At 34.2% G+C, this 24,849-nt stretch overlaps 2 protein-coding genes across 5 annotated transcripts in view; one reads left to right on the forward strand and one right to left on the reverse strand.

Moving 5' to 3' along the window:
* The window catches only part of ERCC8 (ERCC excision repair 8, CSA ubiquitin ligase complex subunit), a 63,460-nt gene extending 42,443 nt beyond the window's left edge, over nucleotides 1–21,017 (reverse strand). For all 3 annotated transcript variants that reach the window (XM_074358734.1, XM_010966258.3, XM_074358729.1), the window contains exons 1-4: nucleotides 20,881–21,017; nucleotides 15,378–15,473; nucleotides 10,491–10,592; nucleotides 6,647–6,770 (exon numbers count right to left, since the gene is read on the reverse strand). In XM_074358734.1, coding sequence (XP_074214835.1) covers nucleotides 6,647–6,770; nucleotides 10,491–10,592; nucleotides 15,378–15,473; nucleotides 20,881–20,957 — 399 coding nt within the window. In that variant the 5' untranslated portion in view covers nucleotides 20,958–21,017. The remainder of the gene's footprint in view (nucleotides 1–6,646; nucleotides 6,771–10,490; nucleotides 10,593–15,377; nucleotides 15,474–20,880) is intronic.
* A 123-nt stretch (nucleotides 21,018–21,140) lies between these two features.
* The window catches only part of NDUFAF2 (NADH:ubiquinone oxidoreductase complex assembly factor 2), a 153,577-nt gene continuing 149,868 nt past the window's right edge, over nucleotides 21,141–24,849 (forward strand). Inside the window, exon 1 of one of the 2 annotated variants that reach the window (XM_010966257.3) lies at nucleotides 21,141–21,321. In XM_010966257.3, coding sequence (XP_010964559.1) covers nucleotides 21,195–21,321 — 127 coding nt within the window. In that variant the 5' untranslated portion in view covers nucleotides 21,141–21,194. The remainder of the gene's footprint in view (nucleotides 21,322–24,849) is intronic. The other variant, XM_074358768.1, reaches the window with a different exon arrangement.

Here is a 24,849-nt window from a genome sequence, read left to right on the forward strand (position 1 = left end):
TTTCTATAGGACTGTTTTAATTTTTGTTGATTAATTTGTGTATCAGTCCTTTTTGAAATATATGCATGTGACAGATACAACACCTCCCATTCCATGGCTTACCTTTATACTTTCTTAATATTGTTTTTTAATGACTGGACATTCCTAATTTTAACATAGCTCAATTTATCAATCTCTGACTTCTTGGTTTGTACTTTTTGTGTCTTTACCTCTCTTGAGCCACAAACACACTTTCCCTTTTCTTCTTTAAGCTTTATTGTTTTATCTTTCCCATTTATACCTGTGATCCATCTGAAATTGACTTCTATGTCTGGTGTGAGGTAAGGGTCAAGATTCATTTCTTAATATGGATACCTGGTTGATCCAGCACCATTTATGGAAAAGGCTATCCTTTCCCCAGTTCTTCAGCGTTACTTTCACCATAAATCAAATGATTATACAGCTACGGGTGTATTTCTTGATTCTCTACCCTGTTCCCCTGTCCCCTGTGCGTGTTTTTTTTTTAACTTCTACCAATATCATACTGCTTTAATTAGTGTAATTAATTTATGGTAAGTCTTGGTTACAGGTAGTGAAGTCCTGAAACTTTATTCTTCTTCAAGAGTGCCTTGTCCCTTTGTATTGCCCTATATACATTAGAACTAACTAGTCAATTTCCAGAAAAGAATTCTGCAAAGATTTTGATCAGAAATGCATTATTTTGGGTAAAATCAGTATCTTTTCAATACTGAGTCTTCTAATTATTTTTTCTTCTTTTATTTAACTGAGAAATAGTTGATGTACAATATTATGTAGCTTTCAGGTATACAACATACTGATTCACAATTTTTAGAGATTATATTTAGAGATTATATTCCATTTACAGTTATTACGAAGTATTGGCTTTATTCCTGTGTTGTACTATACATTCTTATACCTTAATTTATACATAGTAGTTTGTAACTCTTAATCCTCTGCTCCTACATTGCTCTTCCCCTCTACTCTTTCCCCACTGGTAACCATTAATTTGTTCTCTATATCTATGAGCTTGTTTCTTTTAGGTTATATTCACTAGTTTGTTTTGTTTTTTGGATCCTACATGTAAGTATACCATAGGTATTTGTGTTTCTCTGTATGACTCATTTCATTTAGTATAATATCCTCCAAGTCCATGCATGTTGCTGCAAATGGCAAAATCTCATTCTCTTTTATGGCTGAGTGGTATTCCATTGTATATATATACTACGTCTTCTTTATCCATTCACCTGTTGAAGAACATTTAGGTTGCTTCCATATCTTGGCAATTGTGAATACTGCTACTAAAACACTGTTGTGCATGTATCTTTTTGAATTTGTGTTTTCGTTCTTTTCAGATATATATCCAGGAGTGCAACTGCTGGGTCATATGGTAGTTCTATTTTCAGTTTTTTTTGTACATATATATATATACACACACACACATACACACACATATATGTATATATATATATTTATTGAGTTATAGTCAGTTTACAATGTTGTGTCAATTTCCAGTGTAAAGCACAATTTTTCAGTTATACATGAGCATACATATATTCACTGTCACATTCTTTTTCACTGTGAGCTACCACAAGATCTTGTATATTTCCCTATGCTATACAGTATAGTCTTATTTATCTATACTACATATGCCTGTCAGTATCTACATCTATTTTCAATTTTTAATTTGCATTTCTCTCATGATTAATGATGTTGAGCATCTTTCCATATGTCTGTTGGCCATCTATATGTCTTCTTTGGAAAAAAAAGTCTTTTCAGATCTTCTGCTCATGTTTTTTGCATTTTTTTTTTGATGTTGAGGTGTATGAACTGTTTACATATTTTGGACATTAACCCTTTACTAGTCATATCATTTGCAAACATTTTTTCCCTTTCAGTAGATTGTTTTGTGTGTATGTGTGTGTGTGTGTGGATGGTTTCCTTTACTGTGCAAAAGCTTTTACATTTAATTAGGTCTCATTTGTTTAATTTTGCTTTTACTTCCTTTGCTTTAGGAAACAGATGCAAATAATAATACTGCCATGATTTATGTCAAAGAGTGATCCACCTACATTTTCTTCTAGGAACTTTGTGGTTTCCAGTCTTAAATTTAAGTCTTTAACTCATTTTGAGTTTATTTTTGTACACAATGTTAGAAAATGTTCTAATTTTGTTCTTTCACATGTGGCGGTCTAGACTCCCCAGCACCAGTTATTTAAGAGACTGTCTTTTCTCCATTGTATACGCTTGCCTCCTTTGTCGTAGATTAATTGACCATAAGTGCATGGGTTTATTTCTGGGCTTTCTATTCTGTTACATTGATCTATGTATCTGTTTTTGTGCCAGTACCATACTGTATTGATTACCGTAGCTTTATAGTACAGTCTGAAGTCAGGGAGCATGATTCCTCCAGGTTTGTTTCTTTTCAAGATTCTTTTTGGTTGAGGTTTTTTGTGTTTCTGTACAAATTTTAAAACTATTTCTTGTAGTTCTGAGAAAAATGCCCTTAGTATTTTGATAGGGATTGCATTAAATCTGTAGATTGCCTTCAGCTGCATGTTCATTTTTAAAATGTAAGTTCTTTCAATCCATGAACATGGTAAATCTTTCCATCTATTTGTTCTTCTTCAATTTCTTTCATCAGTGTCTTAGAGTTTTCTGAGTACAGGTCTTTTATTTCCTTAGGTAGGTTTATTCCTAGGTATTTTAATCCTTTTTGATGAGATTGTAAATGGAGTTGTTTCCTTAATTATCCTTTCTGATAGTTCATTGCTAGTGTATAGAAATACAACAGATATCTGTATATTAATTTTGTTTTCTGCAACTTACTGAATCCATTGATGAGCTCTAGTAGTCTTCTGGTGGCATCTTTAGGATTTTCTATGTATAGTGTCACATCATCTACAAACAATGACAGTTTTACTTCTTTTCCAATTTGGATTATTTTATCTTCCTTGTCTAACTGCTGTGGCTAGGGCTTCCAATACTATGTTGAGTAACAGTGGTGAGAGTGGGCATTCTTGTCTTGTTCCTGATCTTAGAGAAAATGATTTCAGCTTTTCACCACTGACTATGATGTTAGCTCTGGGCTTGTCATACATGCCCTTTATTATGTTGTGTCATGTTCCATCTATGCCCACTTCCTGTTGAGTTTTATTATAAATGGATGTGGAATTTTGTCAAAAGCTTTTCCTGCATCTATTGAGATGTCATATGGTTTTTATTCTTCAATTTGTTAACGTGGTGTGTCACACCAATCAACTTGCAGATAATGAAAAACACATCACAGGGGTAAATCCCACTTGGCTGTGGTATATGATCCTTTTGATGTATTGTTGAATTTGGTTTGCTAAATATTGTTGAGGATTTTTCCATCTATGTTCATCAGTTATATTGTTCTGTAGTTTTCTCTTTTTGTGTCTGTGTGATATCTTTGTCTGGTTTTGGTATTAGGGTGATGCTGGCCTCGCAGAATGAGTTCAGAAGCATGCCTTCCTCTGCAATTTTTTGTAATAGTTTGTGAAGACTAGGTGTTAATTCTTCTCTGCATGTTTGGTAGAATTCAACTATAAAGACTTCTGGTCCTAGACTTTGACTTGTTGGGAGGTTTTTTGTTTTGTTTTATTTTTACTGATTTAATTTCATTACTGGTAATTGGTCTGTTAATATTTTCTATTTTTCCCTGGTTCAGCATTGGGAGATTGTACATTTCTAGGAATTTGTCCATTTCTTCTAGGTTGTTCATTTTATTGGCATATAGTTGTTTGCAGTAGTCTTTTACAATCTTTTGTATTTCTGTGATGTCAGTTGTAACTTCCTCTCTTTCATTTCTAATTTTATTAATCTGGGCCCTCTTTGATCATTTCTATTGTTTTTCTAGTCTCTATTCATTTATTCCTCCTCTGATCATTATGATTTTTTTCCTTCTACTAATTTTGGGTTTGTTTGTTCCTCTTTTTATAGTTCCTTTAGGTGTAAGGTTAGGTTGTTTGAGATTTTTCTTGTTTCCTGAGGTAAGCTTGTATTGCTATAAAGGTCTTCTTAGAACTCCTTTTGCTGCATCCCATAGGTTTTGAATTATCATGTCTTCATTTTCATTTGTCTCCAGGTTTTTTAAATTTCCTCTGATTTCTTCAGGGATCCACTGGTTGATTAGCAGCATATCGTTTAGCCTCCACTTGTTTGTGTTTTTTTGCAATTTTTTTTTCTTGTAATTCATTTCTAATCTCAAAGTGTTGTGGTTGGAAAAGATGCCTGATATGACTTCAATTTTCTGAAATTTACCAAGGCTTGTTTTGTGGCATGTCATCCATCCTAGAGAAAGTTCTGTGTGTACTTGAAAAGAATATGCAAGCTGCTGTTTTTGGATGGAATATTCTATATATATTAAGTCTACCTGGTCTAATGAGCCATTTAAGGCTAATGTTTCCTTACTGATTTTGTCTGGATGATCTGTCTAAGTGGGGTGTTAATTTCCTCTACTATTACTGTGCTGCAGTCCATTTCTCCCTTTATGTCTGTTAATATTCACTTTATGTTTTAGGTGTTCCTATGTTGGGTGCACATATATTTACAATAGTTATATCTTCTTCTTGGATTGATCCCTTGATTATTATGTAATATCCTTCTTTGTCTCTTGTAACAGTCTTTATTTTAAAGACTATTTTGTCTGATTTTAGTATTGCTACACCAGCTTTCTTTTGATTTCCATTTGCATGGAGTACCTTTTTCTATGCCCTCATTTCAGTCTGTGTGTATCTTTACATCTGAAGTGAGTCTCTTGTTGGCAGCATACATACAAGTCTTATTTTTGTATCCGTTCAGCCACTCTGTGTCTTTTGATTGGTGTATTTAGTCCATTTACATTTAAAGTAATTATTGTTATGTATGTTTTTGCCATTTTGTTAATTGTTTTTGTAGGTCTGTTTTGTTCTTTCCTTCCTCTTTTGTCCTCCTCTCTTGTGATTTGAAGACTATCTTTAGTGTTACATTTGAATTCCTTTTTATTTACTGTGCGTATATCTATTATAGATTTTTGGGTTGTGGTTACTATGAGGTTCATATGTATCAGTCTCTCTCTCTCTATATGACTGTTTTAAATTTCTGATCTCTTAATTTCAAATGCATTTTAACAATCTTGCATTTGTTCTCTCCTCCTCTCATGATTATTGATTTTTGATATCGTATTTTACATCTAATTGTTTTGTGCATCCCTTAACTCTTTATTGTGGATATTTATGACTTCATCTTTTAACCTTCCTACTAGCCTTGTGCTTGGATGATTTCCTGCCTTTACTGTTATGTTTGCCATTACCGAAGGCTTTTTCCTTTCATGACTGTAATGTTTCTCATGGTATTCTTTTCTTTTTTGCTTAGAGAAGTTCCTTTAACCTTATAAAGCTGGTTTACTGGTGCTGAACTCTTTTAGCTTTGCTTATCTGTGAAGTTTTTGACTTCTCCATCAAATCTGAATGAGAGATTTGCTGGGTAGAAGATTTTTGGTTGTAGATTTTGCTCTTTTATCACTTTAGCCTTATGGGGTTTCCCTTATATATAACATGTTGCTTTAACCTTTCTGCTTTTAATATTATTCCTTTATCCTTAATTTTTGCCATTTTAATTACAGTAGGTCTTTGTGTGTTCCTCTTTGGTTTAATCCTTAATGGGACTCTGAACTTCCTGGACTTGGATATCTTTTTCCCTTCCCAAGTTAGGGAAGTTTTTAGCTATTACGTCTTCAATTATATTCTTAGTCCCCTTTTCTTTCTCATCTCCTTCTGGGACCCCTATAATGTGAATATTAGTGTGCTTGATGTTGTCCCAGAGGTCTCTTAAACTGTACTCATTTCTTTTCATTCTTTTTTCTGTTCAGCATCAATGATCTTCTCTACTGTCTTCTGGCTTGTTGATCCATTCCTCTGTATCATTTAGTCTACTGTTGATTTCTTCTAGTGTATTTTCATTTCACTTATGATATTATTCTTCATCTGTGTTTGATAGTTCTTTATATTTTCTAACTCTTCGTTAGAAAAAAATTTCTAACTTCTTCCTCTGTGCATACATTCTTCTCCTGAGGTGTTTGATCATCTTTACAATCATTACCCTTAAATCTTTCTTGGGTAGATTGCTTATCTCCACTTCACTTAGGTCTTCTACCTTTACTCAGCTATAATATTAACAACTTTCTTTTCCTCTAAGTTTTTAGATCAATAGGAAGTAAACCTAATTTTTTTCCTTACATCACTAGACCACAGTAGTTTTAAAATAATAATAGTAATAATAGTAATAGTAGTAATAATAATAATAATAACAACAACTAATTTTTTTGAGCACTTACTATATCTGCTAGGCAGTGTTCTAGGTACTGTACATGGATCAACCTATTTAATCCTCACAACCATTTTATAAAGTACAATCATTAGCCCCATTCACAGATAAACACAGAAAGGTTCAGACACTTGTCCAATGTCATACAGCTAGACAGGAGGAGAGCCAAGATATGAACTCAAGCAGTCTAGCTCTCCATAACTACTATACTGCTTTCACATCTAACATATATAACATCTTAACAAATAACACACTAAAACGGTTTAGGATTAAGTTCTCCTCCATTGTACAAAGCAACTTGGAAAGGTTTTAATGTACTTACTTGTAACGTATTTGTATCCCATACTTTCAGAGTTTTATCAAATGAGCTTGATGTGAACATGCCAGTGTCATGAGGATACCACTGTACAGTCTCCACACTGTATTTGTGAACATCAGGATGGTTTCTATAAAACAGCCATCAAAATTTAGAGATAAGTAATTTATCTGAGTTTCCAAACTGAAACTATATTAATAAGTAGAAGTCTCAGGAAGGAAGATATGAGTGGCCAAATCTAGGTCACATGCTATGTCTCAGCTGTTCAGGAAAAGAGAATATCTAGGCATCTCTAGCTTCAGGCTTCCAAAATGTGATGCGGATGCCTACTTCCTACTAAGGCTCATAAAATGAAAGACTTCCTATTTCTGTACTATAGCCTGAAGGGATCAGTCAGCTACACCAGACCTCTTCATGGAGGGGACAATGATTTTTCTTAACTGGAAGAGATACCTATTCTGGTTTTGGATTTGCTTTTCCTGAGTATCATTTTATCAGCAATATCATTCTCAGAACTGTTGCCTCATATACCTCCATAGTGTCCCACAGGCTTCTGATTAAGAACCTTACTTCTATAACTAAAGAATGCAACTGGTAGATGTCAATGGGATTCACTACTCTTATGTAACCCATCACCCACAAAAGCATGATCTGTTGAAGACTCAGTAATGATATCAGCTACAATATACCACCTTGTGACGATGATGTGCTATTCTGAAGGATGCAGTATATGCTCTGAACCTGTGATAAACACAGTATATGTATCTTTTACTGAACCTTAATTCAAATAAACTGGCTGTTATGAAACACTTACGAGACAATGGAGGGTCATTTGAACACCAACTGGATACTTAATATCAGCAATTATTGTATATGTGAGATAATGGTAGTGTGGTTATGCTTATGTCTTTCAGAGACAAATAATTATGAATAAAATGGTATGTTTCTGCAATTTGCTTCAAAATAATTCTCAGAGTGGGTGGGTGGGGTTAAAGATGAAACAAGACTGGTAAAACTGGGTGATGGGTACAAAGTTCATTATCCTACTCTCTAATTTTGCTTATGTTAAAAATTTCCCATAAGATAAACAAAAGTAAACAGAAGACTACTGCAACTCTACACAGATAGGGATCATCACGAGTTCTGATTCCTTAAGGTAAAGGTTTGGCTCACAATACAGGGTAAAGGACTTTGAACACATGTGGTGCTACCTGAGGAAATAAAAACAAGAAGAAGGAAAGTCTTAAGTGCCAGTTCTGGCCTTGAGACAGCTACAAAAAAGGACTACAGTGCCTAACCGTATTTCCTTTCTTTCCATGTCATTTGTATATTTTAACTAATTTCCCCTTTCTTTCTTCTCTCTTACCTCCATTATTTTATACAGGCTAACTATACCATTGAGACTACAGGTTGAATAATATTCATATAAGATCATGTAAAACTAGTGGAAAAATAGACATTATCTTGAACTGGACCTGGATGTGGTAACCAAATAGACTCAGGATCATAGCTCTTTGGGGAAGGTAATGATTATATTTTTGGTTGAATAATGGAAACTTCCATTAGGTTACACTGAAACTTTTTTTAAAGTAGGTGTAGGTATGGGAAGATTATATGGATGCTGGACAGCCAAATGGGTGGATTATAGTGGACATGTGCCCTTTTCTTACTGAGCATCCAAATTCCTCCTTTTTGGTGGAAATCCCCTTTGTTTTGTTGAAAGGCAAAGTCTTGCCTCTTGTTACAGAAAGCAAGGGACTCCACATATTCTCTTTCCCTTGTTCTTGGCAGCCAGGGCATGAACAGGTGTCCTGTGCTTCATCAATCCTGTCTGGGACTCTGAAACTTCAGCTAAAAAACTAGGAATAGTTAGCAATTATTCATAACTGTGGAGTTGAGAGTCTGTGTTGGTAACATGTAGTAGAACCTAAACTAAATTTTTTCTGTGGTGTGACCCTGACTATGTTCTCTATCCTAGTTTCTCTTGCTTTTTACTCATTTTCTATATTGATTCTCCCACTTTCCTGCCAGTATATTTAGTGATAAACTAAGTATCTCTTCAATAAATTTCTGCTTAAGATAAGATAGAATTGATTTCTATTTGTTCCTAAGAATCCAGAGATTTGCCAATTTTAAATAAATCTTTAATGCAGTGATCATAAAAACTCATTTATTTTAAATTTAAATTTAAAAACAAGACAAAATATATTATTCTGCTATGTATGACCTGTTATTCACATTTAACAAGAATTTTGGTATGGAAAGGAATCTTTTTGGTGCTCAAAAACAAACACATTAAGTAAAGCAAAAATAAATATCAGGAATCAGTCTAAGGCATGCTAGTAAAGATTTTTACCAAAATTGTATTTTAAAGTTAGGTTATAAAATTTTTGGATGTAAAAATGCTACTTTAACTCATTCTGTAAAGATGATTACTACATGCCCATTTACATTCAAAGTCATGCTTTTGAACGAGAGTTTGAATCTAAGAAGAAAGTTATAGTAAAGTAAGATTGATGCTCTAAGCATCTACTTGACTTTACACACCAGAAAAGAAAATCATAGCCACTCAAGGAATAACATTATAATGCATGTGGTATATATGAAAATACTATTTTGCTATATAACAAACTAAACAATGTTAAAATCTTAGCTAACATAAAATATGATAAAAATGAATTAGTAACTGTCTTACACTTTAGAATTTAAATTTTTTTTTTGGCTTGTTTTTTTGGTTGGGATGGAGAGAGAGTATAAAATAGTGTAAATATCTTAGAAACCAAGTTCAAAAGTATCTGCAGTGATGTCTTGTTTTGTACCAAGTGTACCTATAACTGTATTGCTTCCCATTTACATAGTGGCTTTACAGTTTTTAATGTACTTTTTAAAAGACAGTATTTCATTTAAGTCTAACAGAAACCTTACAAGAACGACAGAGCAAGTATATTTTCTTCTAAGACAAAATAGTTTTGTCAGAGGCTCAGAGAAATAGTTTTCTAAATCTGTACTTCCAAAGTAAAGCAACAGAGCCAAGAAATAATAGTAAATTTCCTCACAAATATTCCATGGACTTAGACATTTATTCTAGTTCCTTGGAGAGAGCTTTACTATAGAGTGATTGTTGATATTAATGTTCATGAAGTTTTTCCCCTTGAAAGCATTTTCTCAACACCTATTCTCTGTTAATTCCAGATCTGCTCAATATCAGATAAAACACAGGTGACGAGGAAGAATTAAGTGATGACTATGAACAAATTAAAATCACAAAACACTTTCTTAGAAACTTAAAAAAATAATAATTCTCTCAAGACTGGAAAGCTAGTAAAGAATAGTCAAAAAAACTCCAAGACAAGGGGAAGAATGTTAAGTTAGGCTGCTTTGAGTTAGAGAGGTAAGACAGGTGTGTGTGTTCAGTGAGGAACTGCCAGTACATTTATGGCTTCTAGCTGTTAATCTTTTTGTTCTATTAATAACAGTTGAAAAATCTAATTTGTGTTTCTGTTTTGCTGAAAGACTCAAGCGAATCTACTACTAAGTAGTACTAAAAACTAAAATTAGTTACTGAGGTATGCTATGTAGGTGTAGAATAAAAATAACATAATCAAAAGTTTTAAAACAAAGTTCTTTTGCAAATTGCTACCCAAGTGTTTTGGGGGAAGTCACATGTTAAAAACAGCTGTACCTGAACTTCAGTTATTATTTGTTAGAAAATGTCAAGGTATTTCCATGTAAATACATCATTTAAACAATATGCTTGAGACATTATATGACTGCTATTTTCATGTTTTGCATTTGATGCAAAATATACTCAACTGTTCATAAGTTCATGAATTACATTTTTAATACACACCTGCCAATGGAACACACTGCTTTACATGTGTAATAAGGTTGTCTGCTGGAGTTCTCAAGATCATAAAGCACAATCACACCATCTGAGCCACCTGATAACATGCTAATAATAAAAAAGTTCACATTAATTTATCATTTTATGTAGGTCTTTTATTTATGATTACATATTTCTGAAAATTACTGATTTACAAACACTCAAATTTATTATACCCACTAATATAGAGTAAATCTTCATTAGTATAGACTACAATTAACTAAAAAACTTTAATCTAATATTTGTAGAAAAATGAATGCAGAAAGATTCAATCTGTGATCATTTAAAATTTACCTTCATGATTCCAAAAAGAAAGGACAATAGAAACAAAATGGCGAAAGATATTTCTTACTTAAGAAAGTGAAATATTAAAAAGTCATTTTAAATGTCCTAATTATAATTGTGCCAAATGAAAATGGAATCAGACAGACCAGTTATTACTTATGCTAGCTATCTGACCCTGGGCAAGTTCCTTCACCTAAGTTTTTTTATTTGTGAAAAGGGGGACATTTTCACCTAAATCATAAAGTTGATATAAAGATGAAGTCATCTGCAAAGGCCTTTTATACTGCCTGGCAAAAAACAAAGGATCAATAAGTGTTAGATTCCTTCCTTCCATTATGAACACATTTATTCAACTCCTTCAACTTCGAGCTTCTAAAATATGCTAGGCATTATGCTAATACAACTGTGAACAAGACTGGCATGGTTCCTGTCTCCCCAGAGTTTACAATCTAGCAGGAAAGATACACAGATCTACAAATTTATCTATATTGATCTATCTATATATATGTAAATATTTATATATCTATATAAAGTGTTGCTATTTGCTAATATTATTGCTCACCATCAGTGATGTAGCTGTCTCATTCTAATTCTCAGATTTTATTCTCTGGTAGATTCCTAAGAAAGGGCTAATGAGAACAATATTCCCTGAATTCTTGTATGTTACTCATAATTTGTCCTTTCACACTTGAAAATCAGTCTGGTTGGATATAAAATCCTTGAGTCACATTTTATTTCCTTGAACATCTTAGATAAGTAACTTCATTTCTTGAGTATACAGCTCAAAATCAAAGTCTGGTTACGGTATGATTTTCTTTCCTTTATATGTAGTTTCAGATTTTACTTATTCTAGGAATGTGTCCTTGGATTATAGTTTAGTTTTTATTCCATTCTCTTCCTTTGGGTTTCTTCTCTGGAAATTCCTGTTATATGGATGCTGGATCTTCTCTGCCTGTCTTCTATAAATATCCATAACTGTTGAATCCTTCTCCTTTCTCCACTTTTTGATTTTTAAATGTCTCCTTCTTTCTAACTTCTATTTCTAAGGTATTACCTTTTGTATTTACTTGCTTGTGCTCCTTATGTTTTAGTCTTCATTTCTGAAACTTTTCTTTCTTGAGTTTGGTCATCTCATTTCTGAGTTTTTCTGATTCTAACTTATGTTTTTCTTTCATATATTGTATCTTTTTAAACTAACTTTTAGCCAGTTTTAAAACACTAGGTTAGAGTCCTGATCTATTTTGTGGGCATATCTTTCTGGCATAACTACATTGTCTATAGGGGAATTACTCTATTTAGCCTCTTTGTTATTAAGATAATTTTGTAATGACTTTGACCATAATCCTATTCTTTTGCTCCTTTTTATGTAAAATTAATTTTCTTTTAAAAGGGAGGCTTGGTTTATAATAACATTAAAATTTTACATCTCTAGAACATCCTCCTCTTCTTTCTTAAATGAGATGTTCAAATTATGGCAACTTACTTTAGAGATTTCCTGGTTTTATTCACTGCTCCAATTTTTATCTGACCCATCTTTTTCCTTTGTTTCTACTGTCCCTGCACTTTGGATTCTAGTCCAAGCAGTTTCTCCTCAATGTAGGGTTCTGTCTATTAGGGGATCTTTAGCTGATTAGTGGGAGAGATTATAGGGCCTAGACTATTCCAGCCCCTTCAGGCCTGACTGTGAATGCCTTGAACAACTAGAGTTGTTGCCTGCTGTTGTCAGACTGGCCTGCTGAGCTTTCAACTGTTGCTCATTTTGAAGTTATCAAATCTTATCAGATGCCCCATTAGTTTTTATTGTCTCTGCCAGATGCTGATACCACTCTTGCAGTTATCAGTGTTTTGTTCCCATTCATCATATTTTGTGGTCTGTGAGGATATTTGATCACTTATATTTGTTTTAAGTGTTGTATATTGTTTATTTATTTTGTCATATTCAGTTTCTTTGCTATTTAAAGTGCAAAATAAGGAACTTGTGCCAGAATAAACACACTTCTTTCTTCACTGAGAAAGTCTTGCTATGAAAAAAAAAAAAAGTCAGCTCATCTAAACTGTGTGCTTAGTGCTTAGATCTACATTTTGGTACAAGCTTCTTATCTTGTTGTGAATCAGTTACAAAGGATTCATGAACTAGCAGCATGTCCAAAGAGCACTGATTTATAGATTTAAGAAAAATTCAGTATCAATTTGTAGAAAAATTAGATTAATTTACAAGTAGTTCTTCAAAGGTCTTTGCTCAAACAGTTCTAAATCTCATGGTGGGGCAGTAAAGATAGTAAGTAATGTTGTGCTGAAGGTTTTTTTTATATTCAGCGTTAGCTTCATTACAAATAATTCATGGTTCAGTTACTCTAATTGTATACATAGAGAAATCTTTGTAAATTTTAACAACTACAGCTTTTATTTTGGTTGATAAAATGGTGCAATTTGTTTGGACACAGTTGTGAGTTACATGTGTACTACAACCAATTCCAAAAATGTTTTCCTTCATATTTGAACTTTGTGAAATATGTTTTTTACCATAGCACTACATGTATTATCTATGCAAAAACAAAGAATTGTTTCAACACTGAAATTTTAAATGTAATTTAAATGGTATTTACAATAATGTCAGGTGTTTCATCTTTGCCAGAATGACTTCCAAAAGCTTTCCTTTGATTATATTAATTGGATGAAAAAAATTGAACCATTATTGAAATTAACTGACTTTGAAGTATCTGATGGCAATGATGTTACTTAACTGTAAGGTAACTGAGTGAACACAGTAAAAGATAGTGCTTCATGTTTTTATATGGATAAGAAAACGCTGCACTAAAAATGCATGAAATTAACTCAGAAGAATTTAGAAGATGTAAAGGACAATTCAAGAGTGATATGCAAATGTACTTTATGTAGATGGATTTGTTAAAATGTTTTCAGATAGACTTCTTAAATTAACTCATAACTTTGGAAACAAATGCTTCTTTACAAGACATAGGTATTCTGGTTTTCAGTGATATCACTACAGCTTTCATGGTGGTAGGTAAATATTAACAAGTATTTTGAGAAAGTTACATATGAATTGAACTTCTTGAGAAAAAGAAAACCAGTATTTAATTTCTATTAAACATACACTTTGCTTTTTATTTCTCTTTTCAGCTTAAAGTGTTTAACACAAAATACAAGTGTTAGCAAACAATAAAATAAATAGTAATAGATTTTTACTAGCAGGGAAACTACTATAGTGAGAATCTTGACTTTTCTCTATATGCTATACTTTCTCTATATCCTCAACCTGTATTTCTCACATGCATTTAATATAGTCTATAATTTTCCACATTTCTCACTGACTCTCTGAGCTGATGGCCTACTGGATTCATGTACTTTATAGGTCAAACAACTAATCACTATTTCAAAGGCTGGCTGTTGTACTGAATATTTTTTTCCACTAGCACCCAAGAACAAAAGAAATCAGCTATCCCTTACTAATCATTTCTGGATTACTTTGTAAGCAAATGTCCCACAGCTGTCCTTGACTGGGATGTGTTATGTTGAGACTAGAATAGATCAGGAAAAAGAAAAGAATTATCACTGGTCATCTTTAGATTTAATCATGTGTGAAAAGTAAGAATATGTTCACTGTACATGTTTCCCATATATGACTAGGTGAGATCATAACAAAAGCTGGAAATAAAAAATGGAATTCTATTAAACCTAGCCTGGCTTTAATGTAAATAATAACACTTCATTATAATATTAAAATTTGGAGGCAAATGCTAAACAGAACATGACAAGACAAACTTTTCTTTAGTTATTTTTACACTTGTCCTAATTATAGACCACATGAAGGGTTTTGAACTTTCTTGTAAGAGTAATGTGGCATAGATGAGTTTTAAGTGGGGGAGGAATGACATGTTCAGATTTGCATTTTTCAGAGCACTTCAGCTGTTGTGTGGAAAATGGATTGAAAGGACTAAAAGTATACGTGATAATACTTCTGATTAACAACATATTGGAAACCACTTATGATAAGCTAGGTCCTATGTTAACCATGTTATACATATTATCTCAATTAATCTTCACAACAAACTTGTTAGTTAGGTATTGTTGTTCCCATTGTGTAGCTAACTGAGAGTTAGAAAGGTTAGATAAATTGCTCAAAGCCACATAGCCAGTAAATGTAAAGCCAGGAGGAACTCAAACACAAGTTTAGTGTGCTTCAAACTTTATTCTCCAAAATACACTTCTGCTTTCTGTATCTGTTTTCCTACTAGACTCCTTGAGAGCAACAACTATGTTTTGAAACAGCACCTAAAGACATACTCTAGCACGTACATGCTCTCTGCATCCAAAAGAAGTTCAATGTTGATTTAACGACAAATATATTTCTAATCTAGTAGTTTGGAAGTATTTATTTGGCAGCATTTTATAGGTTCAATATTCTGTATTTATTTGAAATTAATAATGTCAGATTGCAAATGCTATAATTAAGAATTATTAATTTTTATAAAATTTTATAAAATTAATCTGAAAGCAAGATTTTACTGGATCTCACTTAGAAAAATAATAATTGTATAATAAACTTACTATCTCCCTTCAATAGGTTCAATGTCAAGGGTGTTAACTCCACTGCCATGGATCCTTTCAACATCTCTGTCTTTGTTTAACTCCAGTCCCCAAACCCTAAAACATAAAAATTAAAAGGGGAAAAAAGAAAGATAAAACTAAACAACAAGAAAGTAGTTTAATATTAAAAAGTCCTTATTTCACTAAGATTACATAGAGTACAAAAATTCCAAGTAATGCTTAAATCTAACATATACCAAAGCTATTTATAGACTTAAAGAACTTACTCAATTTTTAAAATATCAACAGTATTAGCAATTGGATGTAAAGAATTTCTCCTAAAACATTAACTTAAACTTTATATAAAGAATGTATTTTATTAATTTTTAATTTAGATACTTAGAGACAAACAAATTTTCATGAACAAAAAGTTAAATTCTGATAACTTAAACTTAACTGACAACACCTAGTGGGCAAAAGCTTAAATGACAGGATTAAAAAATTTTTTCCTTAAACGTTTCTTAAGCCTTATGGAAATACAAAATGAGTATGCTCCATTCAATGATTAAGCACATTAAGTAAATCAAATAAAACATTTATAAATGAAAATGAGTAACAAGTACTTATACAAAGATGAAGGAAATTTCTGATATTCAATAATTGTAAACCACCATTATAATGATGAGGATATTAAGATCAAATGAGCTGAAACATAAGAAGTGCTCATAATAATGCCTAGCACATAGCAAGTGCCTAGTGAATGTTAACTACTAGAATTTGCCTCAATCTTTTGGATGTTGATGGTTCAAAGCAAAAACTAACACTGACAAATGGAATTTACAATGTATGTATATGTAATAAATAAGACAACAACATATATGATGGAAAGTAAAAAGTGATAAAGTCTCAATATGCCAAATGAAGGAGAAAAATATTAATTCTAATTAGAAAATTAAAAGTTAAGTAGGTGTTCTATAATTCCTAGAGCAACCACTAGGTTGCTCATCAACAAACGAACAGATAAACGAGTTGTGGTACAGCCACACACTGGAATACTCCTCAGCAATAAAAAAGACTGGATGCATGCAACAGGATGGAGGAATTTCAAAATAATTTTTTTCTGAGTGAAAGAATCCAGATAAAAAAAAAATTTAATTTACATAAAATTCTGAAATATACAAACTAATGAATAGTGACAGAAAGCAGATTAGTGGTTTTCCAGAGTAGAAAGAATGCGGAACATGGAAAGAAGGGTGAGAGGGATTATATACAGTCATGATGAAATTTGGGGGCTTACAGATATTTGTTATCTTGATTATGGTGACGGTATCAAATGTGTATATATATGTCAAAACTCATTAAATTATATATTCTAATTTAATGTGTAGTTTATTACATGTCATTGTCCCTCAATAAAGTTGTAAAATAAAAAAAGGAGGGTATGAATTGTAAACACTGCATTTCAGTGTTCATGCCTTTGCCCATGGCCAGGGACAAAAAAGAAACTGGGGCAAATTACAGTAGGCCTCTTCTTCAAATATAATAGGACTGTGTGGTTGTTTAGTTAAACTACAACATCACTTAATGAGGGGAATCTTAATAGAAAATACCTTAAATACTTTATTTTAACTTAAATACACAAGTAGTCTTTATTTTGCATAGTCTGATAGATACACATGAAGTTCAGTTACCATGGTATATCAACTGTGAGTAATAGCAGAAAGCACAATGTTCAGTACTTGCTTTTTAGTCCACAAAACACTATAAAAATAATATGCACATCATAATTAACAACCACTTTGTATGACTTCTTTCAAAGTCTGTAGATGATCACTGCATTTGTTTTCAGTTCACACACAGTGTTTAGTTTTGTTACCTCTGTGCCCCTGAGATAAACTCATAAGGAATTTCACAAAAACAGATAACTGATTGAGGAAACTGGCAAACAAAATTAAAGTGCACAAAAGCAATGCAAAATGATAATGCTGGAAGTGAAACTCAAACTGAACATAAATGGAATTATAAAAGATAGCTGACTGCAGGAATGTCTACACTGCTGCCATTTTAGAAACTCTAGATATGCAGATGGAGGAAATCAATGAAGGTGAACCTATCGACATAAATGAGGAAAAGTGTTTGTGATGAAAAGGCTGAAGATGTCCCAGAGGAAGTGACACTGGCAAAAATCTTCACATTAAGAGAACTCTTGGAGATATTTCATGAAATTGACAATGAAAAGGACAAAATGTTGGGATCTGATACAAATTTAGAAAGGAGTGTGATAATTAGCCAATGTATAGAAAAGATACATTGAAAAGAAAAGAAGCTCAACTTGCATTGTAAATTGTACAATGAGAAAAAGACAAGCACAGCTCAAACTACTCTTAACAGGCTGGGATTTTTTTTTCTTTTTTCTTTTTACAAAGACATATACTTCGCTTCGTATCATTTCTAATGTTTGACATTACAATGTGTTAAGTATTAGCTTTACTATTTTTTCATTTCTCTGTAAATACTGACAGTCTTCTGGTGTATTCACAAAAAAATTTTAAAGGTCACAGAAGAATTGTGATTTTCTCCACAAGTTATTAAGATCACTGTATAGGTTTCAGCTTACACAATCAGTTTTCTGGATATGCACTACTATGCAAAGCAAGGATTGTCTATTTGCTAACTGTATGAAGAAGAATTAAATGTGCTGAACAGAGGGCCATATCTTCTTCTATAAACCATACCCATATTATATATATTTTATGATTTTCAGGGATTTTCAAAATTTGTTTATATGTTAACTTTATTTATGTTAGTTGGGTGAAAATTTAAGACATATGCAAAGTAACTGAATGTGGAATCTTTCTCAAGCAATGGTTCTCAACCCTGGCTACACATGACAATCACCTGGGCACTTTAAAAAATCCTAGCATCCTAGACCAATTAAATTATAATCCCTGGGATTGGAACTTTATCATGAATATTTTTCCAAATACCCTATGTGATTTCAATATTCTGGAAAGTTGAGAAAAACTGTTTCATCTTTTTACACTTTCCCCAAATCTTTTATAATAATTGTCTCAGTCATATCTCACTTTGTTTTAAGCCATTTGTTTGCACTGAGTATTTCAAAAGTGGTCCATTCAGTTTTTGTAAGAACAGCAACTTTTGTATTCATACTTCATCAGCTCACACTAAAATAATATAAACAAATAAGTAAAAGCTGCATTAACAGGATTAGGGACAAACACTGACTTTTGATAAGCACACAAAGCAATGGTAGGAGAGATGTGCGTGGAATTACTAGAGTATAGATTTCTAACCAGAAGTGATAAGTATGCTCAGGGAATCAGTGTGTCTTATAGAGGAAATAAAATCCATTTACAGATGGATTAATCTGGCAGTTTGGTTAGAAAACTTTCATCATTTTGAAATTCATTTCTTCTAATGAAGTAAGAGGTTTAGGTCACAGAATTCTGACTGTGCTAAAGAGCTATATTTAGTAGCTTCCTTAGACCAGGAACTTTTTGGAATTAAGACTCTGAGAAACCAAATTTAAATCATGTGCTTCTAGTCCCCGCCTACTTTGCCAGCTTCGTCTCTTGTCAATGGCTCTCTCCCCCCAGTTCTCTGCTCCATCATGCTAAACTTTGTTCAGCACATGATTTAAATTATTACTGCTATAAGACTTCTGGACATATTAGGGAAAAAATAATGCTGCTTCTTTTCAAAAAAGTACTGCTATTTTTACTGAAATTTAAGATAACAGACAACTTCACCCATTATCCAAAGTTTACTTTGCTGATCAGTTTGGAAGAACTGCAGAACCACTTGGTGGAAACAAGCCACGTAATCAAAGCAGACTGACAACTTCTGATGACAGCACATGACATTTTGCTTGAGTTCCTGCAGTCAGTGGAATAAAAATCTCTGGGTATGTTTGTATGCTTTTATTAGAGTGGATAACCTAGCTGAAAAGGAATTATTGTCAACAGTGCACTAACTGGGGCTGGGGACAAGATGACAGCAGTAGATGCAACCTTAATCATGCTTAAAACTAACCAAAACATGGTTAAAAAAAATAATGCTTACTTATTTAGGTAAAATTACATGCACTATTTAGAAACATATTTACTCATTCTAAAAGCATAATACTAAAATGTAAGGATAATACACCTTAGAACACAAAATACCATACAAATTGTGCCAAACTGTCTTTCAGGCACTGGGAATAAGGGGTTAAGAAGACAATATACTAGCAAGAAAATAAATATATAATATAATAGCAATATATAATACAATAGCAATAAATTGAATGAAGAAAATAAATCAGAGTAATGGGATGGAGAACTACTGAGAGCAAAGGAGGGATTTGGGGGCAGCAATTGACACCATTGATGGCTCCCTCTTTAAACAGTCTTCTCTCAGCATCCATGATAACTCACCACCCTGGTTTTCCTTTAATCCCTCTGGTTACCCCTTTTCAGTCTGTTAGCAGTCTCATCTTCTGCCTAACCTTAAGTGTTGATATTTTTTCAGGTTTTTATCACTGAACTCTAATCTTACTCCAAAAATAGTGCCTGCTTTATCTTATGTTCTCCTCATTTCTCGTATCATCTTGCATTTAGATGTCTAACTTTCTCCTAACCATCAAACATATATATGCAACTGTGTCCTCCACTCTCCAAGTGAAATCTTCACAAGTTCTTTGAAAGCAATATGGGAAAAATCAATACGGGGCAAATTAAAGTAAAACTTGCTCCTTTGGGGAGAGATGTCACCATCATTCACCTTGCCATACAAGGCACACAGCTGGGAATCACTGCTTACTCCTCCTTTTTCGTTATTCACTATAACCAATTTCCATGGCTGGTTGATTCTATTTCTTAAATATTTTTCAAATATCTTCACCCTTTTGGTCCCAAATGTCATGTGCCTGGCTCTGGCTTCTATCAACTCTTTTCTTGAGACAGTTAGTAACTTGGCTCCCACTCTTGCTCTGAACTTCAATCCATTCTCCAAGCAGACGACAAAATGCAATAGTTGTCACCTTATTCTCACCTCATACTCTTAACCAAGCACACAAGTCTCTTCCCCGTCTAGTCCCAGCCTACTTCACCACTTCACTTGTAAATGGCCCTCTCCCCTAAATTCTTTGCTCCAGTCATGCTAAACTTTGTTCAGCTCCTGGCCTTTAACATATTGCTTGGCACATAGCAGGAGCTCAATAAATATGTCGACTCACTGAATGAACGAATCCTCGGGGAAAAATTATTACTTGGGAGACGAGGAAAAGTAATGAGGAAGAAAGAATAAATTAAAGCGAAAATATCCTCATTTAGGTTTATAGTGCCCCCACCTGCCTGAAAGTGTATAATAGGAATTCTATTTTCGCAAGCCACGGAGCAGGAGTGTAAAGCCGACTGTGGTTTGGGAAGCGAGTGATAATGAGGCGGGAAAGGGAGACTAGGCTAACACAGCCATTGGTCCAGACATTCTGGCATATTAGAGAAAAGAGCAAGGTTTTCTTTACCTCCGTGTGGACTCCACTCTCTGGAGGCGAAGAGGGTCGTCCAAACCCGTTTGTCGCGCCGACAAAAACCCTAGCATCCCGTCCCTTCACACAGGTTAGAGAACCGGACACCGCCATGACAGAACTCGGAGGCGGGCTGAAACAGCGGAGTCTCCCATTGGGCAAGCCTGATGCCATCCGACCAATGGTGAGTGCCGTTATTAGAGGGTGTGCGGATGGAGGAGGGTGGGACTCCTCTGAGCCGGTGGGCGGGGTCAGCGGTGGGGGCGGAACTCTTTTTCTGGCCCGACACCAGCTGGGGGCCTTCGGGCGGCATGGGTTGGTTTCAGGATTTGTTCCGCGTCTTGTGGAGACCGCTGTCAAAGGAAGTGAAGGAGCTAGTGGGCACAGACCGGTTCGGGAACAAATACTACTACATCCCGGAGTACAGGAACTGGAGAGGTGAGATGAGAGCGAGGGCAGCAGTTGAGTGGTGGGGAAACGAGGGGAAAGGGAGAGCGTTTGGTAAACTAACGCACCGCGCGACACTTGTGATAATCACCAGAGAGGACAACCCAAGTGGGTTCACTCTGCCGCCCCTCCGCTCTGCCCGCCGGCTTTCTCTCAGGCTTTCGCCGAGCCGCCCGGCGAGTACCCGCCGTCCCCGCGCCGCAGCGCCTGGGTCCTTCGCCCGGCCGCGGCCCGCGCACACACCGCTCTCCTCCCAGCGCCGAGAGCCTTGCGGGCGGAGGACGCCCCAGCGTGGGTCCTTGCTATCGGGAGACGTCGACAGGGACAAGTCCACGCAGGTCTTTTACCAGAGGTCTCGGGAAGGGGTAGGGAAATGCCTTTCTTTCCTCCTCCTGTGTCCCCCTTGCGACCAGGAAGGCGTTGGTAATTAAAGAGGTGTATTTTGAGCGCCTCCGCTCTCCTCTTTCTTGGTGTTGACCTTTTTGCATGGCTCTGGCGTCACCTTCCTCACAGCCAAAACTGTTAGAAGTAGATCCATGCACATTGACAGCGTGGAAAAGAGATCCCCACGAGGCGCCACGTTACGTTTCCCCTGGAGTTTGCACTCCAAGACCCTGTTGAGGTCACTTTAAGATCCAGCGCTCTAATCGTACTTCTGTGTAGGATTCGAGCGAAACCCGGAGTTCGGGGATTTAGGGGACGTTCTGTTCATTGAAAGCACACCACGTGTTAGCCTTCATAATCTCTGTGTTCCAGCACTGCGATGCAAAATATTTCAGGCTTTGGGGTCAGAAAAGCTTACAGTCTCAACTTTGACACCTAATAGCTGAGGGATCACGGACAAAATATTTGTCCTCGCCAAGTCTCAGTATCCTCACTTGAAAGCTAGAGGTGGTAATAATAACAATGTTGAGAAGAGTCCTTTCAAAATTGTGTTCCATTCATTTCTGTAACTCTTGACAAGAGTTTCTTCTTCCTTCTTCGTAGAGCATATATAAAAGTGTATTCTTTGATTTATCACTCAAAATTGTTTTGCCTAGCCCTTTTCGGTAACTTATTTTAATATCTTAAACTTGCTTCCCTAATAAGCTTTTAAACTTTATCAGGGCAGGAAATACGTCCTTTAAAAAAAGTCCAGAAAGAACCTAGCATGGTGGTGAAGTATTTCTTGACAGATTGCAAGCAGTGGGGGAAAGATGTTTCTTTTCCGTAAATTTTCAGGTAACATTTTTAAAAAATAGGAAAAACATCAGATGGAGCTTTTTTTTTTAATTGAAGTATAATTTATATACAGTAATATTCATCCTTTCTGGTTTTATGATTTTTGACAAATGCGTAGTCGTGTGAAGTATCTGCACAATCAAGATATAGAACAGTTCCATCACCCCCAAAGTCCCTCCTACCCCTTAGTAGTTCATTCCCTTGCCCCTTGACCAGCCCTTGGCAACCTCTTACCTGTTTTATGTTCCTATAGTTTTGCCTTTTCCAGAATATCATGTAAAGGGAATTATAAAAGGTGTAGTTTTTTGAGTCTAACTTATTTCATGTAGCATCATGCAGTTGAGAGTCCTCCATGTGTCAGTAGTTCCTTTTCTACTAAGTAATATTCCATTATATGACTTTTCCACAGTTTATCAATTTACCAGCTGAAGGACATTTAGGTTGTTTCAAGTTTTTGGTGATTATGGGGAAATCCTATAAACATTCCCGTATAAGATTTCATGTAAACGTAGTTTCTCTTGGGTGAAAAGCTTGGAGTGGAATTGCTGAGTTGTGTGGTAAATGTATATATAACTTTATAAGAAACTGCCAAACTATTTTCAAAATTGGCTGTACCATTTTGCATTCTTGCCAACAGTGCATAAAAGTTCTAGTTTCACAATCTCATCAGCACTTGGTGTTCTGGTTTTTTTGTTGTTTTTATTTTTATTTTAGCCATTCTAATAGGTAGATAGTGTTATTTCACTGTGTTTTTTTTTTAAGTTTCATTTTCCTAATGACTGAGGATGTTCAGAAATCTTATGTGCTTATTTGCCATCTTCAGATTTTTGTATCTGTTCAAATCTTTTGACTATTAAAATTTTTTTGTATCAATTTCATTTCAGTGAAAATACAGTATCTTTAAAGAAAGACTTAAATTGACAAAATCATGTGTATCCTAAAAGAATATAATTTGTGAGTCTAAGGATGTTTCTCTTTATTATAATACCAAGTTGTTTCCCTAAGTGCTTTTGCCAATTTATACTTCAGTTACTTTATTTTAGATCTGTGTACTCTTGGTTGTGGGAAAATCAGACTTTTATTGATGATGTATTAGAACCACTGTATGCTATCTAATACCTCTGTGTGCCTCAGTTTTTAGATAATTGAGGCCTGGGGCACAGATTTGTTGTACAGCCTGTAAGCAGTGTTACACATTCTTTAAACCTTCTACTAGAAATCAAGGGAAAATATTTTTAATTTGTTTTAAAGCAAGTTTTCTGAAAGTAAGTCATCTTTTTTATTTCTTTAATATAAAAGGTGGTTTTTTAGAGATCTCCTTGAGTTTTCTTTGAATTGCGTAAGTTGTTGAGCATTCAACACCACCAATGAAGAATATTTAAGAGCTCTTTAGAGGAAATTAATTTTTCTTTTAATTCAGTTAATTACTGTGGTGCCAATCATCAACAAACTACTATATTTTCCATGTAGGATATTATTTAATGACAGAAAAGCTGTTGTTACGTAATTCAAAAGAAGTCTTTTGAGTTTTGTCTAGTCAGCTGAATTTAAGTTTAGAATTGTTGAAATTTTAACTTAATAAAAATTGTACAGCGTTTCAGGAAAGAAGTTGCATATTTTCATTGAAAGCTTGCTTGCTCTATGATAGATTATTTAGTAAAACATTCCTGAAATAAACTTCGTATAGAAAATTGCAAGTTTTTATCCATTTAATTCCATTTATCTCATGTTTCAAAAAATAATTCTCTTCCTTTCTAAGGTAAATTCTTGTATACTTGATTCTGACTTGAATCTCTTTGGACCTTGTTTTATTATTTTCACCTTCTTTTACACATATATTAAACATCTACACCCATTTAAAAACTAACGAGTTTATTAACTGAAGGACTATTTTCAATTAATTTGCTAGTAGATATTGAAATGTCCAAATTTGGTGGGGTGGAGTGAATATTGTGCATAATTTGCAAAAATACATGTTTGGAGTATTGTGTTTGGTTCTGGACACCACACTTTAAGAGAGATGCTCAGAAATATAAAGTATCCAAACAGGGGTAGTTATGGTGATGAAATTTTCTAGAAATTATACCCGTAAGTATTATTAGCTATGAATCTTGAGAAAGTTTACCCTCTGAAGAGAAGATTCAGGAGGAGCTTCAAGTATTTGAAAAATTGTGGAATAGAAAAGGATTAGGCTCATCTGTATAGCCCTTTAACTCAAAACTTAGATCAGAGGGTAGTTGTTTTCATTTTTATAAGAAGCAACTTTCAGACTATTAGAGCTATACTAGAAAAAGAAAA

This window comes from Camelus bactrianus, chromosome 3, assembly GCF_048773025.1.
Source record: "Camelus bactrianus isolate YW-2024 breed Bactrian camel chromosome 3, ASM4877302v1, whole genome shotgun sequence".
Taxonomy (NCBI): domain Eukaryota; kingdom Metazoa; phylum Chordata; class Mammalia; order Artiodactyla; family Camelidae; genus Camelus; species Camelus bactrianus.